The sequence below is a fragment of the Trifolium pratense genome, linkage group LG4, assembly GCF_020283565.1.
Source record: "Trifolium pratense cultivar HEN17-A07 linkage group LG4, ARS_RC_1.1, whole genome shotgun sequence".
NCBI classification, from domain to species: Eukaryota; Viridiplantae; Streptophyta; class Magnoliopsida; order Fabales; family Fabaceae; genus Trifolium; species Trifolium pratense.
In genome coordinates, this window is record NC_060062.1 from 32,613,493 (window position 1) to 32,633,174 (window position 19,682).

The following is a 19,682-nucleotide window of genomic DNA, read 5'->3' on the forward strand; positions in this document are numbered from 1 at the left end:
AACTTACCTCTGCAAAATACCATAATGTCATCAGCATATAAACAGTGTGATGGAATATAAGTGTTTCCATCAACCTTTCCATCAATCACAAGTTTAGATATTCCTCTACTCAAAACTTCCTCAGCCAGACAAAAGAGGAGTGGAGATAGTGGATCTCACTTGTGTGTTGTATTTTAAATTAAGTTAAAATGATTTGTATCGTATAAATTATTTAAATAATTATTAAAAAAACTAAAAAATAAATTGTTAAGTGTTTATTATTTTAATTTAATTTTAATCGATAATTGCAATTTTATGTAATTATAAAAACAAAAATATAAATTTAAATAAGAATATGAAATAAAAATGGTGGGGTGGTAGAGAAAGTGGTGAGGTAGAGTGTTGAATGAAAAAACCATTGGAGAGGGTAAAAGTTGAATGATTAAGTGGAAGAAAGAAAAAATGATGTGGAATGTTGGGAAGTGAAAAAATGGTGTTGAAATTTTTTAACCATTGTACATGGTCTTATATCATAGTAATTTAGCTTATCAAAAAAAAAAAATTAAAAAAATATCATAGTAATTTAGAAAAATATCATCATCATGGCTAAAAATATGATATGGTTGGTGTCAGTTCAATACGAGTTACATATATTATATGTTGTTTTAATTAAACTGATATCAATTAAATTATCATCTCAAACTAAAAATGAGGACGACCATTAGCATATATTTTCATATAACGATCTATGTCATTGTTATAATTTTAAGTATTTTTTTAAGTACTGATCCACGATAGACCACTTCTGAAGATGAATTATGTTAGAATTTGCAGTATAAATAATTACTATTTTTTTTTTAACATCCATTATTAGTTGTTAGTTTATTAGATTAATATTGTACCAAAAAAAAAGTTTATTAGACTAATAATTTGTGCTCCCTTACTCGGAGTTGAATTCGTGACTCAAACATCTTTTCACTTTAGCTCAAACTACCAATCCCACACCTATGTATGTAATTTTAAATGTCAACATTTTACATCACTTTTTTTTTTTTGAAAACTCAATATTCCGGTTAAAGACTAAAGCCATCAAAATTAACATCAGAAAAAATCAAATTTGAAATTTTGAGAGAAACCTACTATAAAATCTCAAGCCTATCAATCCAAGTGAATTAGCATTTTAATTACATCATTAAAATAATATTTAATAATATTTAGTTTAAGTGTCCATTGAAAAAATTATATTTGGTCTAACACTACAAGAAAAAGGAAAAGCAGCGGCAGCTTAATTTGGCAAGCGGCGGCGGTTTTGAACTGCCGCTATTTGCTTGTTGCGGCGGTTTTCAAGCGTCGCAGTTTTCGGGGTCGCTAGGTCATGCAGCAGCGGTTTTGGCAACCGTTGGAATAACCGTCGGTATGGAATTTAGCGGCGGTTCGGTATATTTAGCGGCGGTGTTTGCTGAAATTTTAAAAAAAATAATATTTAAATTATAGCGGCTGTTTAAAACCGCCGCAAAACTTTAAAATGTTTTAAAAAAAAATCCCAACAATAAATTGGGTATTTATTTACTCAATTCTTTTTCCTTTTTATTTATTTATTTTATATATTGATATTTACTCAAATCTCACTAACTAAATGAGTCTTACTTTCCTATTACTAACTAATTCAATAAACCTTTTTTATAAACATAAATTTTTTATTAAAGTAACTATATCGTGACTCATGCAACAAGTGCTTTTGCTGAAGATCACTACTGGTTTGTCCAATAAACACTAGCATAACTGCTACAATATACATAAGCATCCACCTCAAAGATTCAATAGCCTTTTGGAACATAAGAACAAGAACTACAGTCAATGCTCTCTTTGCTTACCAAAAAAAAAGTCAATGTTCTTAGAAATTGTGTTCTAAAGCCTGAAAATCAAGTCATGGTAAAAGTGGAGTTAGATAAATTCTATAATATCTTGCAGTTAGGACTTAGGATGTGACAACCTATATATGAAGGGGAAAATTCAGAACAAAAAATTCACCTTGTATTAGATCAAGTTGATTAGAAGAGCAGTTGTTTATATCTAGCTTGCAGCTATGCCAGTGCCCATGAGGATCAGCAACACCTGGTGCCAAAATGTTCTTAATCTGAATCAAAGCAACATCTCGAGGATCAGGGAAAAGCCTTCTTGTATATCTCATGTTATTAAGAGCTAACACCAAAAACATCAATTACTACTTGATAAACTAATTTATATTGAGCAACAGAATAATCTAACCTGCCATGAGTCATATGTCGCGTTTACAAAGAAGATTGGTGTGGTGATTTGTGATACAACATATTGAGGGAAAAAGCACTACAACATAGTTCAGAAGTCGGAAGTATTAGTAACACCAAAAATGAAATTGCAATGATAAGAAAATAGAACTATAGTTCACAAACTTACCAGCCTTGGACTGAGTCTTGAAATGCATGATCTAGGCAAATTCCCTGCAGAGCCCTATTAGAAAGATTCATTCAAATGAAAAGGTAGAAAAGATATGTGGCAGTTTTTTGTGTGTAGAACTGCAAGTGTACTACTATTGCAAATGATCAGAGTTAAGAAGGCTACATGTTTTGTAACAATTTGACTGAAGAATTGTTTAATGTGCTGAGTTCCAGAGACATCCCTTCTAAAAGTAACAACATATTAAATTGAATTATATGAGATGATTAAGGAACTTAAATTTTTTATGAAAATGTTAATTAAGAAGCATATCTAGGTGCTGCTTACGTGTTGATAAAGTAACCAGCATATGAGAGACACTTCACTCTAGCTCCTATCGGAGAATAATAGCTAGTGTATATTTGTTCTCCTACTGCAACAATATCAGTTTCTTTTCAACATCAGGTTATGACATAGGAGAAAAAAAACTAATTAAAAAAAGGACAGTTACTAATTGAAAAAGCTATGAATAACTAGAAAATTATACACAATACAATCCATAATTAGATGCATAATATGATGAAGTTTATCTTGTAGCATCCCAATCATAATGAAAAATTCAATATTGTCAGGTGTGGACTGCTGCATCGCAAAAACTAATCGAGCGTGAAAAGTCGAAGTTACATTATCATCATGAATGAGTTAAATAAAATTATTGTGGCTACCATCATAAAAGTCAGGGAAAATGGATTGTGGGTCAGTTTGTGATTCTTAACTTTCCAATGTGTAAAATCTACAATTTGTGATTCTTTAGTGACTACAGATCAATTTACTCATTAACCTAGCACATCATACGTCAATTCTTAACAAGAGAGAGCTTAACCCTCTAGCTTGGGAATCTCCAAAGAGAGAGTCCAACTAATCAGTGTAAACTTGGTTTCCATATCTAGAATAGAGAAAATGGATTCAAGCCAAACAAAATTATTTATCAATGAAAATAAGAACACAACAAAACACTATGTTCAGTTGTGTGTGTATATGGAGGGAGGGAGAGGGGGGTTACATGGGGAGTCAGCGACTGACCTGATACCGTCATAGCGAGACAAGTTCAAAGATGATTCGGGTAAACATTGGAAATTAGTATTCAGATTATAGTTATTGAAAAAAAAAACAATAAGGCAAGAACCAGAATTGAAATGACACAAATGAGAGTAAGAAAGTGATATTCAAGCATCTATAAAAACACTCAAACCACAGTTTCTACACTTCCATAAGAATACATTAGCAGCTGCAAATCACAAATAGACACACTATATAACAAGTTTTTATAAGGGTTGTGATTAACTTACCCCAAGGTTCAAAGCAACGCGGAAATCAGGGAAGATAACGCTGCAATCAAACGCAAGAAAGAAGAGGAATCAACAACACTGTCTGGGAAAGAGAGGCAAGGTTCTGCATCAACAAAAAATCGATTAGAAGTCAAAGGATCTAAAGAAAAAAGAAAGGATTACATTAATCTCAACTACTCTCTTATACACGGATAATAACCAACTAAACAAAATCATAAATTAAAACCTCCTTAAACATTACAAAATTTACAACACTATCTTGAGTCCTATCTTTACCATAGGTATCTACATACACTCTACAAGCTGCTATATGGCTAAATATGATATGCGGTCTTTATTGCACCTCCTTTAAAAATAAAAATAATAGAAAGAAAACAACTATTTAATTGGGTAGTTTGTTAGGTAATGACCTATTATAACCAAATCAAATTCAGCTTTCACAAGATAGTGATGTAGTTCTGCATATACTACTTTTCCATGATAAGGATTACTAGTCCAAATGCTTTTTAAGAAACAAATAACATTAAATTCCTAAGAAAGCTTTAACAATACATTAATTCTTAAGAACTTTTATTCACACATAAAATTGATTTATATAATGATGGTCAGTGAAGCATTCAATATCTTAATTAAGTATTTGGTTATTGGATAGTGACACATCACATAAAAGTATAGTAATTGAAATTTTCTTCTTCTTCTTCTTCTTCTTCTTATCCTTTCATTATACTCTCGAGACTAGTAGCATACAAAATGAGTTTAGAACTAAATAAGAAACAAAGTAAGAAGAAAAAGATAGGACATACAAAAACAATATGATTCTTGTGAGTCTCCTAAAACAAACATGTATGCTAGAGGAATTCCAAAACGAAGACACCTAAAATCAACTAAGAAACAGTTCCTCATAAAAACATGACTAAGCTCATGTATGGAAATACAAAACTCCTCTATAAAGAACTATACATCCTGTTATTAGAAAGGACAATTTTAAAAATCTTACACTTCTAAAAGAAACTCTTCTATAACTCCCTCAGTCACACTTTAGCATGCCACATTCAAACACTCCAAACTGAAGCTTTCGTTGTGGTTCCAAGGCTTCACCAACATCACTTCCAAACTAAATAGCAGAGGATAGACTTTCCACACCATAGATAGTAACCATAAAAAATGCAACAACAAACAGGACATTAAAACAAAGTAAATCACAGTGAGGAGGCACAACAACAGGAAAAAAAAACAAAATAAATAAATAATAACTTTAGAACAACCAAAGTGGCATCGACGAAATCGGTTGAAGTGGAAGAATGAACCTTCGATGGTGGTACCAATTCTTGAAGAGATTTTGCGCGAACTGATGTCTGGAATTTGGGGATGAATCGACACTGGGTTAAGGATTTGGGGACGAATCCATACTGGGGTTTGAAATTTAATGGGGTTTGAGATTTAGGAAGAATCGCCAATTAATATTGGGTTTGTGGCAGAAAATTAAAGATTTCTTTGATTGAATAGGATAAAGCGTGAATCCAATTAAAGAAAAGAGGGTTAAAATCATCCAGATGTACAAACAGGGGCAGCGGTTGAGAAACGCCGCAATAACTGCCGAGAAAGACAAAAGCGGCGGCAGTTCAATAACAACTGCCCCAATTTGCCTGTCGCTATTTGCTTTTTTTCTTGTAGTGTAAGTTATCTTTGACCGACTTTAGATGCGTGGTATGATCATGATCACTTGCGGAACTAGGGTGGGGCTGGGGTGGGCCGCGGCCACCCCGGAAAAATAGGAAATTACTAATATACCCTTGATTTTATTATAAAATAAACAATTATACTAGATATATATTTAGTTACGCGTCCAAATGCAAAATGTAAGTGCTAGCCTAGTGGCTTGTAGCATGCCATAACATACTCAGGTCATGAGTTTGAATCCTACAAAGCATGTTTTTTAACATTTTGTTCTTTTTTCTTCTCTTTTCTTCCGTTTGTTCGATTTTCTTTTCCTTTTTCTTTTAAAAAAACAATTTTAATATCCATATGCATATATCAATACCAAAGAAGAATATTTTATATTTTTTTTCCAAAAAATATATAGATATATCAATATAAAAGAAGCACAATTTCTATCTTTTTTTTAAAATATATTATTTAGAGTTACACAATTAAATTTTTTAATGACTAAATTTGTGCTTATTATGACTTAATTTTTTGTATGAAATATAAATTTGTTCTTAGAGTTTAATGAGGACTAATGGGATGATTTGGCAGAATAAACATGTACTATTAATGTAAAATAAATTATTTTACATTATCGGTGCAAATTTTATTTTTTCTTTAATTTATACATTATAAATTTTTTCTCGGCCCACCCCAACTGTTTTTCCCAGTTTCGCCACTGATCATGATTCATGATGCATTGCCGTAACAAAATTCCATAGTTATACCTAGTAGATTCCTTCCATCTATTACAAATGGGAAAGAGTTGTCTCCGGTGGGAATTTCACCGGATTCCTTACGGTGGACATCTTAACCTTTCAAAGTTGTTTTTAATTGAATAAACAAACAAATAAAAAAATGAATGGTTAGGATTGCAATGGAGAAAAACTTCATGGAGACAATCCCTTCCCATTACAAATCAATCGGGTCATATTGCATTTTAACAAAATTAGGACAAAACAATTTTAATCATTAATTTTAGCCATTAAAATTGCATGAAAACTATGTGAATTGTTTTATTTTTCAAGTAATCTAATGACTAAAAATTTACTTCTTGAGGTGAATAAATTCGAACCGCAACCTTATATATAAAATACAATATTTTTATTAATTGAGTTATGTTCAGAGAGACAATATATATATATATATATATATATAAAGTGGTGCTCCTTGGACTATATAAAATATTTTATTAAATTTTTTTGTTGTGCAATAATAATAGATGACAAGGAGATGAGGCTATATATTTAATAATGTTAGTATTTTTTTTTTTACTCATAATGTTAGTCATTTTTTTGGGGGTCAATAATGTTAGCAATTCTACCTTTCATTAATACGGCCACTTGTCCTATTTTAAGACCTCAAGTATATTACACATAAGACCTTTTGAAATATTTGTTTGTCCTTACATATAAGATCTGGTAATGCATATATATATATATATATATATATATATATATATATATATATATATATATATATATATATAAACGCATAAACCATTAATCTTCATCGGTTTCAATAACATATCAAACGATTTTAGATTTTTGTAAAATTCAACATGGATGATCTATACGATATAAACTTTCAATCCAATGGTGGATTTTGTAAAATTTGTATTCGTGAAAACGTTATTGAGCGATGTAACGTTACTCAAATGTTACACCGGTGTAATTTGATCCCTCCCCATATATATATATATATATATATATATATATATATATATATATATATATATGGGGTTTTCTAACTTAGACCCTAGTTAGGTCTAAGTTAGCAAGGTGCACCTTTTGAGTTAGACAAAAATACCCCAATAACTATTAATTAATTAGAAGGATATAGAAGGGCAGTGATGTCATTGTAACTGTTTTTTTTAGCGCGCCCCCCATAGCTCTTCTTTTCGCGCCCCCCATTTCTACAGAACACGATTACTGTAGAAGCCCAAATCAACGCGCCACACGCGCTCCCAAATCGCGACCCAACTCTTCACCATCGCCGTCATCATCATCCTCATCATCGTGCAATCACCATCACCATCGCCGAACAAGCTACGCCAAGGTTCATCGTCGTGCAATCACCATCACCATCCCAAATATTCGTATGTTTTCATCTTCAACATCATCATTCACATAGATAGTTCATGAACGCATACCATCACAATTTCATCTTCAACACTTCATTACTACGTTTCGTTTGCTATATTGATTAGTTAAACTTATGTGTTTCGTTTCCATCTATGTGATTTCTGCAACAATCATACATGCTCCTGTTTGTTTTCTCATGAACAATCATCTATGTGATTTCTGCAACAATCATACATGCGTTTCGTTTGCTATATGTGCATGATTTATGCTCCTGTTTATTTTTCATGAACTATGAAATTGTGCGTTTATTTTGATTTTATGAAATTATGTGATGGTAGAATGGTTTCAGATTGTTGTACTCTGAAACCATTTTGATGGTATAATGGTTTCAGATAATTGATGCATTTTATTTGATCTGTTTTATGGTTTTTTTTGTGCTGATTCTGAGTTCATATGATTTTTGAGTTATGAATTGATATGTTATTACTTTGATATGTTCAGATTTAAACTATAAGATTAGACATGTCGACTGAAGTACGGGATGAAGTTGATATTGATGAAATTGAACTTCTTACAAATGTTGATTTCCCTCAAATATTTGATAGTGATGATGATGCTTATAATTTTTACTCTTCGTTTGCACAAAGAAGTGGTTTCTCAATTAGACGTCATCACGTTTATAGAAACACTACTGATGAGGGAAATCCAGAAACAGTTTACAAAAGAGAGTTCGTTTGCCATCGATCCGGGGTTTCTAAACCAGTCAAAGTTAATGAACTGGAAAGTCAAAGGAAACGGAAAGCTTCAAGGTGTAGTTGTAGTGCGAGATTGGTGGTTGCTAAAGAGACAATTGGATTGGAAGAAAAATGGGTGGTAATATATTTCAACAATGTCCACAACCATGATTTGTTAGATGAGAAAGAGGTTCAATTTCTCCCTGCTTATCGTAACATCCCGGTTGTTGACCAAAACCGTATACTAATGATGCATAAAGCTGGTTGTTCCATTAATGTCACAATGAGATTGCTTGAATTAGAGAAAGGAATAGATGTAGGTAGTCTACCATTTATGGATAAAGATATTAGGAATTTCCTTCAAAACCAAAATGGTATTGACAAACAAAATGATGCTTTAGATGTCTTGAAATTGTGTAAAGGGTTGAAAGAGTTAGATGATGCCTTCCAATATGATTACACAATAGATGAGAATAAGAAGTTGGAACACATTAGTTGGGCATTTGGTGATTCAATCCGTGCATATGAATCTTTCGGGGATGTGGTTGTCTTTGATACTACTTATCGAATAAATCGTTATGATATGCCACTTGGAATATGGCTTGGAGTTGACAATCATGGGAATTCAGTTTTTTTTGGTTGTGTTCTATTACGAAATGAGAAGATTTCTTCCTTCACATGGGCTTTAAAGGTAAATATCTATTTAAATTAGATTTGTTATTCAGTTCTGGCTTTAATTAAACCACATGGGGATGTGGTTTCATTAAATTGACTTTTCTTTCAACTAGTGGAAGTTTGTCTGAACCTTTTATCACAATTGTACACTGAAACCATTCAACAAGACAAATGGTTTCAATGTATAACTTACTGAAACCATTTTACAAGAGTAATGGTTTCAGTGTACAAGAGTAATTAGATTTGTGTTTCAATTCTGAACTTTGACTGTTAATATCTTATTTCAATATTTTCAGAAGTTCCTAGCTTTTGTCAAAGGAAAGAATCCACAAACAATTCTTACAGATCAAGATCCCTCGCTTAAAGAAGCCATTGCAAATGAATTTCCGAACACAAAACATGCCTTTTGCATATGGCACATTTTGGCAAAGTTGCCAAGTTGGTTTTCGTTTGTATTAGGTGCAAGATATAATGACTTTAAATCTGAGTTTTTCAAGGTGTACCATTTAGATTGTGAAGATGGTTTTGAACAAAATTGGAAATCCATGGTTGCACAATTTGGTCTAAGTAACGATATACATATTAAATTGTTGTATTCTCTTCGCCAACGTTGGGCTCTAGCTTATTTGAAGGACTTTTTTTTTTGCTGGGATGACAACAACTGGACGTTCGGAATCGATAAATTCATATATAAAACACTTCTTGGATGCCAAAACAAGTTTGACTGATTTTATTACTAGGGTATGAACTTAACATTTTTTTTTATGCAAGTTATGATCTTACTCAAGTACTCTGTTTCAGTATTTGACTATATCATTGGATAAAAGTACTGAATTGGTGTTAAAGTTATGATCCTACTAAGTTATGATCTTACTCAACTATTGTTGTATTTTTGGTAGGTTGGTGTTGCTGTCCAGATTAGGAATCGAGTTGGAGAGGAAGCAAGAATGCGTCAAAAGTATCATAATCATCTGCTTAAAACAAGTTTTCCAATGGAGGAACATGTTGCATCTATACTCACACCTTATGCTTTTGGGTTGATTCAAATTGAGATTGAGTTATCTACAAAATACGCTGCAACTGAAACAAACAGTGGCTCTTTTATTGTGAAGCATCACACCAAAGATGATGGAGGTCGTCTTGTAACTTGGATAGAAAGTCAAGAATCAATTCGTTGCTCTTGTAAGGAATTTGAGTTTTCTGGAATATTGTGCAGGCATGCTATTCGAGTGCTTCTAATGAAAAATTATTTTCACATACCTTCAAAGTATCTTCCTTTTCGATGGAGACGTGAAAGTTCATTGATCCCAAAATCTAGTCACATAGTAAACAACAATGATGTCTCCTCTGCTGCGTTTCATTCTCTGATTCAATGTCTTGAATATGAATCTTTAAAAACAAAAGAACGGAAACAAATTGCTACTAAAGGGTTGGAGGATCTTATCCGAGAGATAAAAGGAATGTCCGAAAGTCATGAAGATCAAATTGGTTTGGAAGTTGTTCCAAATAATGATGAATGTGATGTTGGAATTCCAGTTAGAACTAGAAGCAAAGGTCGACCAAAAGGTTCAAAGGCAAAAGTAGTAGTTGAAGTTGTTTCAGATGATGATGAATGTGATGTTGGAAATCCAGTTAGAACCAAAAGCAAAGGTCGACCAAAACGATCAAGGCCAAAAGGAGGAGTTGAAGCTGCAACCAAGATTCGCCATTGTCTTTTTCCGAATTGTGGTGCAACCGGCCATGACACACGGAATTGTCCAAACAAAAGGAAACATAATGACATGTTGCCTAATGAATCACCTAATGTGTAAGTTTTACTTGAATGAAAAGAATGAATTGTTGTTTTTTTTCAATGCTAATATTGACTGTTTGTTTTTCTTATGATAGGTTCAAAAAGGGCTGGAGAAATTCATCTAATTAATAGTCAAAAAAGGCTTCGAGGATGTAATGGATAAAAGTGATGATAGTAATTCAACAGAGATGTGTTTCATGTTTTCTGGTGTGGTTTTAGTAGTGGGAGTAGTAGCTATAATACAATGATATAGTGTTGACTATATCATTGGATAAAAGTACTAAGTTGCTTTTCATTAACTAGTCTTATAGTTCTCTTTAATTGATGTAATGAGATGTTAAAGTTTGTTTTATTGGTATCATAATATGTTCAAGTGTTATTTTTTCAATCGGCCGAATATAAATATGATGTTAATGTATTGGTATGCTGTTAAATTTTGTATAATGCTATGAAACCATTTAACTGTAATAATGGTTTCAGTGTATAACGGTATGAAACCATTTAACTAGAAAAATGGTTTCATTAAACTAATACGTTTTTCTTGAAACAGATATACCCATGACTAGCATGACTAGCTGTTAAACATTAAACTAGCTATGAAACCATTTAACTGTAATAATGGTTGCAGCTAAAATAAATACTAAAACTATGTATAATGCTATGAAACCATTTAACTGTAATAATGGTTTCAGTGTATAACGGTATGAAACCATTTAACTAGAAAAATCGTTTCATTAAACTAATACGTTTTTCTTGAAACAGATATACCCATGACTAGCATGACTAGCTGTTAAACATTAAACTAGCTATGAAACCATTTAACTGTAATAATGGTTGCAGCTAAAATAAATACTAAAATTATGTATAATGCTATGAAACCATTTAACTGTACTAATGGTTTCAGTGTATAACGCTATGAAACCATTTAACTAGAAAAATGGTTTCATTAACTTCATAGTTAAAAGGAAAAAATTATATATTTTAATGACAGAAAAGAGAGAAGATATAAGAGGTTCAGAATATATCAAAAAGAGCGAAAATACTAATTATAAGTGGCAAAAAATAATAGTAACATTTTACTGGTTTAAAATTAGGACCACGTGGTATTCTAACAACTACTCAAAGTATCATAGCAGCAGAATTCTAGCTACAGTATAGCATGGGGTTGTGTTAAGTTAGATTTTCATCAGATAAGGTAACATTTTTTGCTTACTGAAACAAACACAGCCATGGTTGAAGCTTCAGGGATGAGAATGATGATGATGTTCACCAACACAACCACTGTTATTCCTGCTTTCAACCCAACAATTCACAGAACAGGTCTCTGTCAACTACCTCTCTCACGAAGAAACAACCATGTTTCTGTTGTATCTGCAACTCAAACTAAACCATTTATGGAAACTATTCCTTTGGTGATGTGAAACTGATTCACTTGAAAGTTCAACTTCTCTTGAGAAATGGCTTTCAGAGTCAGGTCTTCCATCTCAGCAAATGGCTATCGATAAAGTTGATGTTGGAGAGAGAGGACTTGTTTACTGGTTTAAAATTAGGACCATTTACATGTAATAATGGTTGTAGCTAAAATAAATACTAAAATTATGTATAATGCTATGAAACCATTTAACTGTACTAATGGTTTCAGTGTATAACGCTATGAAACCATTTACCTGTACTAATGGTTTCAGTGTATAACGCTATCAAAAAAAGCGAAAATACTAATTATAAGTGGCAAAAAATAATAGTAAATTCAAACAACCTCAATCTGAAACAACTACATTAGTTATACATTAATCCAGAAATTCAAATTCATAATCCAGAAATTCAAATTCAGAAACAACCTCAATCTGAAACAACTACATTAGTTATACATAATCCAGAAATTCAAATTCAGACATCATCCTAGCTTTTGAGTCAGTTCTTCACAGTAAGAAGTTGCATTCTTTTCCACTTTGTGTCTTATTGAATTGCTGGAGTCGGTTAAAATTGTGGACAATATCCCAATTCTTAAGTCCATCACCCTTGCAATTTTGTCTCGCTTTCCGAGTTGGCTCCAATTTTTGAAAGACTCCATTTGGGTGTAATGGTCACCTTGCCATTCTTCAAGGAATTTCATGCAGAATACTCCACAATTGTCTTTATCAATTTGAGTTGGCATTTTTGGAGATTCCCAACTAAATTTGCTAAAGTGGAAAGGGAATGGCATTTTTTTATGAGTATACAATCCTATAAGAAATGCATTCACCTCATTCAACCATACATCAAACATCTTTTTGTATATATTTGGTGGGTCCAAATTCAACCTATCTCCATACATGCTGTTTAGGAATTGGAATCTGTGGCTTTTCAAATTGACAACAAAGCACACATAATGACTCCCTGGATTGCCAATCAATACCGGCGTCATGATCTGTTTAAAAGCACACAAAATATATTAGGATGCTTAAAAAAATGGAACAAAATTGAGCATATAACTCAAACTGGAAGTTTGCCTGAAACAAGAATAAACATCTTTTTTTCCCCTGAATCAGAAGACTCACAGCTAGCCCCTAAATCTAAGGTTTATTAGCAATGATTTATGTACTTACTTATTGCCACATCTAAACTGTAATTTTAATTAGAAGGTACTACAATTGCAAGTGTTTAACATAACCAGAAATGATTACTTAAATGTATTTATTAGAACTTGGTAAAGATTACCTTTAATTAACCATAAGACTAAACCGTAAGATATTGAAACCATTTAATAAGACAAATGGTTTCAATGTATAACTTATTGAAACCATTTAACAAGATTAATGGTTTATTGTATAACATATCCAATGAAACCACTAGTATATCCAACGAAACCACTAGTGTTGTTAAATGACTTCAATAATTAACCTATTAGTTTGGTTAATTATACACAATTGACATTTAATAGACTTTTTCATAATTAAAGCAACTAATAGTCGGGGAAGGACTTACGTATTCCAGACTTGTAGGGTCAATTTTCTTCCAATCCATGTACTTGAACCATTTAAGTCTTGCAATGAAGTTATTGAACGCAGCTGGTTGCTCCATTTCCAGTGCATCCGGTCTTTCCATGTATTGCTGTTTATATGAAATGAGTAAAATCAATTCCAAAAAAACTTAAAAGTAAGTAAACTATTAATATTCATGGAATATAATCCGTACATAATTGATATATTGTGTAACAAGCCTTGTCATTTGTCCTTTTCGTTGCCTCCAATTCAAGTAATTTACCCAACTATTTACAACAAAGCAACTGATCCATTCATCTTTGTTTAGAGTCCATAACTCTTTCCGTTGTAGAGTGAAGTCATGTGATCTGGAGCAGTACAGAATTTCCTCCCTATATAATTATCAAGCAGTTAGGATTTGTAGTCACCTATTCTAATCACAATATTTTAAAATGATTTTGACTTACTCATCAATTGAACTGCTCCATGCATAGGTGCATATATCCTTCTGCAATTTAGTTGCAGTTGACTCGTAGACAGCAGTATCATATGGGCTTGTAAGGTACTTTGATTTCTTCACAGCTCGTCTACGTTCAGGATATGTGCGATCCTCCTTTTCATGCTTCCTCTTCATTCTAGTTGGCTTAACAGTGTCCGCTTGACTCAAGTCAATGATTTCATCAACCAACACCGTCCTTAACGGAGTTGCCCTGCCAAATAAATGCCATAGCTGTTATTTTGCAGAATTGTGGAGAATTTAATTAATGAAACCATTTTTCTAGTTAAATGGTTTCATAGCGTTATACACCGAAACCATTATCATAGTTAAATGGTTTCAGAGCTATTTTAATGTTTAAAAGCTGGTCCTGTGTATATCTGTTTCAAAAAAATCTATTAGTATAATGAAATCATTTCATATAAAGGAACTGTTGATTCTTACTCTACAACAACATTTTCACAGTATTCTGATGATGGATCAAAATACTGTGGATACTGCAGTATTGTTTCTTGTGTAACAGAGAGTGGTGGTTGTGGTCCTTGCCCATCATCTGCTTCCTCATCATCTGCAGTATTGTTTCTTTTTTTAACTGATGCTTTATACCTTAGACTTTTTTTACCAACATTTCCCTCATCAGCTCCACATCCGACATCCTTCTTCTCATGTTTCTTTTCATCAGTTTTCTCATCCTTCTTGTCATCCTTCCCATCCTTCTTTTCATCATTCTTCTCAACCTTCTTCTCATGTTTCTTTTCATCAGTTTTCTCATCCTTCTTGTCATCCTTCTCATTATTCTTTTCATCACTTTTCTCACCCTTCTTCTCCATCCTGAAACAAGTGTTAAAGATATGGGTCTAAGATGTTAGAATATTATCTAAGGATATTCTACAAAATATAAATTTTATAATATTCCTTAATATTCTACCATTTATCAAGAAAAATGGTTTCAGTATATAACTTACTGAAACTATTTATATTTAAAAAACAAACTGAAACAAAATACTAGTCATTACTTACCCTGCATCAAAATATTGTGGATACTGCAGTATTGTTTCTTGTGTACCAGAGAGTGGTGGTTGTTTTCCTTGTCCATCATCTGCTTCCTCATCTCCTACATTGGGAATTACTTTTCTTCTGTTAGCTGATGATTTATATCTTAAACCTTGTTTCCTAACATTTCCCTCATCAATATTTGCCTGTTCATTTCCAACTTTTTGTTCAGCTGCCCCATCTTTTTGTTCACCTTGTTTCCTAACATTTCCCTCATCAATATTTGCCTGTTCATTTCCAACTTTTTGTTCAGCTGCCCCATCTTTACCTTCAGCTAACCTTCTTTCCAATTTTTCAGCAGCTCTATTGTAGATCATTATACAGGACCTACAGTGATTAAGATGCATCGGTGCCTGCATACAAACAATTATTAACATAACCGGGTTCACAATACTAATAATTATACAAAATAATAAGAACTCAACCATTATACCATCACAAAAATCATCACAAAAAAAAGCATAAAACAGAACAAATAAAATGTATCAACTATTTGAAACCATTTTGCTGGTATAATGGTTTCAGAGTATAGCTTATTGAAACCATTTAGCAAGATTAATGGTTTCCACATAATATTCCTTAATTGTTTAATTTCTATCTTTATTTTTCACTCACCGCAGACAATGGACAAGTATCTGCATCAAAGCATAGCACGAGTGGCACTTCATCAATGTTGTTCAATGTAGTTACACCGGCTGTCAACCCATACTCGAGTCCCATAACATCGTGGACCTTTTGAATATCTTGGGTTGCCGTCTTTACGTCCCAATCACGAAGTGAGGGTCGTTTGTATCTCCCGGTCAGAAATGGGCTTTTCTTCCCCATCTTTTCCATATAATTAATCTGCACAATAAATTAGTACAGTCACAACAACAAATCTATTTTTTTAATGAAACCATTTTTCTTGTTAAATGGTTTCATAGCGTTGTACACTGAAACCATTATCACAGTTAAATGGTTTCATAGTCAGTGTCATCCAATTTTAAACAAAGGAATTCATCATAAACTTGGTAAAAATGCATCGGAATCATACTATTTAGAAGCTCATGCGTTTGTTACAAAATCAACAAAGTTTATGGACGAGTATAATATCTGAGTAATGCTTTGTTGAATTCAAAACCATTTTTCCTATTTGTGTTTACATTACTAGACTAGGACTACCATTATCACTATCATATCAATTTACACTTGTTGAATTCGAAACCATCTTCCTAATCACAGTATTGAGTGTAAAACTAACTATAGTGGTCCAAAAATGTTCAAGTTGTTAATTGTTATCCAAAAAAAATATAAGTAGTAAGGTATAGAAATATTACCATGAGGAAATGGAAGTCGGCTAATGGATTTGCAACAATCGGATTTTGCAAACCTTCTTTCATATATTGAAGAACATATGAACACCAATTGTACGATGACACGCCGGCTGGATCCTCCAATATTTGTGCATATTGTAGTGATACACCACTATGATTAGTGGGGCACAAAATATTGTGAATGATATAACAGATTGCCCCTTTAACCCATGCTTTTGGATGCTCGATCGTCTTCAATTTGCTTTCCAAATCACTCACCTTCACACGTGGAGAACTACCCCCACCCAATCCTAATTCTCTTCTTAGTCTCCTTATAGCTCCATCAGAACAAAGATCCAAGTTAATTTCCTTCCCCGCCATTGGTAGATCATACACTCGATGTACATCATCATCTCTCAAAGGGAGTACCTTTGTCTTTGTCAGTCTAATCCACATGTGCTCTTTTTCAAAGCTTTTTACTATCCAATCCACAAAGGAGGTAGGAATCTTTGTCCAATTACATATATACCTCATTCCTCCAAAGCCACATTCGGTAAGTTCCTTAATTATCTGATCTTTCCTTCTTTTTCCTTCTATCAATTGCATAATGTCGTACACCTTAGGTATGCTAAGCTTGTGCCTCACTCTTGGATCGGCATCGTTATCTTTCCCCACTTTATCGCTTACTTTCTTCTCATCTTTTTTTTCCTTTCCTTTATGCTGTACATTTGCCTCAGCACCAGATGATGAAGCATTCCCTTTCTCCTCATCCGAAGCTGTCAACCCGAGACTGAAGGTTGGTGCATCTACCATCTCTAGGTACTTAAATGTTTTCACCCTAAAACATAACAAATTCATAAGAACTCAACCATTATACCATCACAAAAATCATCACAAAAAAAGCATAAAACAGAACAAATAAAATGTATCAACTGTCTGAAACCATTTTGCTGGTATAATGGTTTCAGAGTACAACTCAATACCAAAATGGTTTCATAGCGTTGTACACTGAAACCATTATCAAAGTTAAATGGTTTCATAGTCAGTGTCATCCAATTTTAAACAAAGGAATTCATCATAAACTTGGTAAAAATGCATCGGAATCATACTATTTAGAAGCTCATGCGTTTGTTACAAAATCAACAAAGTTTTAATGAAACCATTTTTCTTGTTAAATGGTTTCATAGCGTTGTACACTGAAACCATTATCACAGTTAAATGGTTTCATAGCCAGTGTCATCCAATTTTAAACAAAAATGGTATTCTATACACATAAACAACCAATATATCAATGAATAACCCAATACCAAAATGGTATCTTAACATGAAAATCAAAGTTAGCAACAACTATCTTGGCCACGACATCAAGGTTTTTCATGTGTCTGTGAATGTAATATGACTGCAATCGAGTCTGTATTGGCCGCATTTGACCATGATTATCCACATTATCACGGATAACAAACCTCTGTAGCAATAGCCATCTGAACTGAAAGAGAAACCATCTGAACTGAAATTGTAATGAGCCAACCTATATTTTGGCCCAAAACTCTTTAGCTAGCCCATATATGGTTTGCATGGAATAAACACATAGAATCGATCCTTTTTCGATATTCAGTAATCCTTTATTCCAGTCAAAAAATTCTAAAGAATCATGCATGAGTAAATATACTAAATTCATGTATGCCTTTTGATGTGTATAACATGTCTTCAAATTTAGATCTAGTTGAGTTTCTCTCAGTCAAACAAAGGTTAGATGAATGTGCAAAGACAATCAAATACGAGTTAGTCGAGTTTTTCTCAAGTCTACTGAAGTCCACAGGTCGTGGAGCTATTAGTCGTGTTCCTTGTTTGTCATGCCACTAACCAAGATAGCTATTTACACAGAGCCAATTATGAGGAGATGATGCATATGCATGAGTTAAAGAAATGAGAAATGCCACAAAAGAGACAAGAGCCAGTCGAACATTTGGAAACAGCTCTCTGAAACCATTCTACATTCACAATGGTTTCATCCAAATATCAGTATAAAATATTCACAACTTAGTCAAAAAGCCATTAGGACTCCGAACATCAGTGATTATTTATTAGTGAAACCATTCTACATTCACAATGGTTTCATCCAAATATCAGTGACTAGTATTTATTCATCCCTGACTTTTGTTAATTCTTCAAAACCATAGGTAGACCCAATTGAATGAAACCATTATAGTAGCAAAATGGTTTCATAGTTTTCCACACACACAATTTCATAAATAAAAACAAAAACGCACAATTAAAGTTCAGATTCAGAACAAAAATGAAATAGAATTACAGATACAAGAGATGGAAGGGATACCGTATGTTGCGATGATGATGTTGATGGTGTTTTCGTTGGATCGTTGAATTGCGATGTTGATGGTGGTTGCGATGATGATGATGATGATGATGATGGTTTCGTTGAATCGTTGATTCTCTGAAATTAAAGAGAACGATGGTGGTTGCGATGATGATGATGATGGTTTCGTTGAATCGTGACGGTGGACGGTGGCTGCGATGATGATGATGATGGTGGTTTTCGTTGGATCTGCGATGAGTTTAGAGATGCGGCGCGTTGATTACATTCTTTTGGGGCGCGTGAAACTGATTTGGTGAAATGGTATGGGGGGCTCGCGAGATATGGGGGGCGCATGTTTTTATCATGGAAATTACATATATGTCCCTGTTGCTATACTTTGTCAAAAATAAAAAGAATGGGTATTTTGGTCTAACTCAAAAGGTGCACTTTGCTAATTTAGACCTAACTGGGTCTAAGTTAGCAGCCCCCTATATATATATAGGGGTTTTCTAACTTAGACCCTAGTTAGGTCTAAGTTAGCAAGGTGCACCTTTTGAGTTGGACAAAAATACCCATTTTTTTTTTTTGAAACAATAGAGCAACTGGGGCATGTATGTAATTTGCATCATAAAAATACCCTTTTTTTTTTTTTGAAACAATAGAACAACTATTACATTTTTTAAATTTCTTCCAAATTTCGACCTCATTTTACGTGCGAATCGAACGCCGATTTCAAAAACTAATACCGGAAACCTTTGTAAAATTGAAAAACAATCAAAATCCATATAAGGAACGTCGAGTTTCGTTGAGTATTGAGGGAGATCGAACCGGGTCA

General features: G+C 33.1%; 2 protein-coding genes and 1 pseudogene across 3 annotated transcripts; 1 reads left to right on the plus strand and 2 right to left on the minus strand.

The window, feature by feature from the left end:
* Positions 1 to 1,737: 1,737 nt before the first annotated feature.
* On the minus strand, positions 1,738 to 3,709 carry LOC123921950 (pectin acetylesterase 8-like). 2 transcript variants are annotated; one of them, XM_045974695.1, is made up of 7 exons: positions 3,478 to 3,538; positions 2,743 to 2,827; positions 2,581 to 2,641; positions 2,416 to 2,469; positions 2,248 to 2,325; positions 2,011 to 2,116; positions 1,738 to 1,894 (listed from the first exon to the last, which is right to left on the minus strand). In XM_045974695.1, the coding sequence occupies exons 1-7, from the start codon at positions 3,488 to 3,490 to the stop codon at positions 1,797 to 1,799; spliced, it is 495 nt and encodes a 164-aa protein (XP_045830651.1). In that variant the 5' UTR covers positions 3,491 to 3,538; the 3' UTR covers positions 1,738 to 1,796. The 2 variants fall into 2 exon arrangements, with proteins under 2 accessions (XP_045830651.1, XP_045830652.1); XM_045974696.1 differs by having other exon boundaries at positions 1,839 to 1,894; positions 2,011 to 2,094; positions 3,478 to 3,709.
* A 4,154-nt stretch (positions 3,710 to 7,863) lies between these two features.
* Positions 7,864 to 11,111, plus strand: LOC123923450 (annotated as a pseudogene).
* Positions 11,112 to 12,495: 1,384 nt separating this feature from the next.
* Positions 12,496 to 19,070, minus strand: LOC123923280. Its single transcript, XM_045975970.1, has 8 exons — positions 18,869 to 19,070; positions 16,558 to 17,371; positions 15,857 to 16,084; positions 15,209 to 15,594; positions 14,160 to 14,402; positions 13,907 to 14,084; positions 13,697 to 13,822; positions 12,496 to 13,139 (listed from the first exon to the last, which is right to left on the minus strand). The coding sequence occupies exons 2-8, from the start codon at positions 17,344 to 17,346 to the stop codon at positions 12,627 to 12,629; spliced, it is 2,463 nt and encodes an 820-aa protein (XP_045831926.1). The 5' UTR covers positions 17,347 to 17,371; positions 18,869 to 19,070; the 3' UTR covers positions 12,496 to 12,626.
* Positions 19,071 to 19,682: the final 612 nt, after the last annotated feature.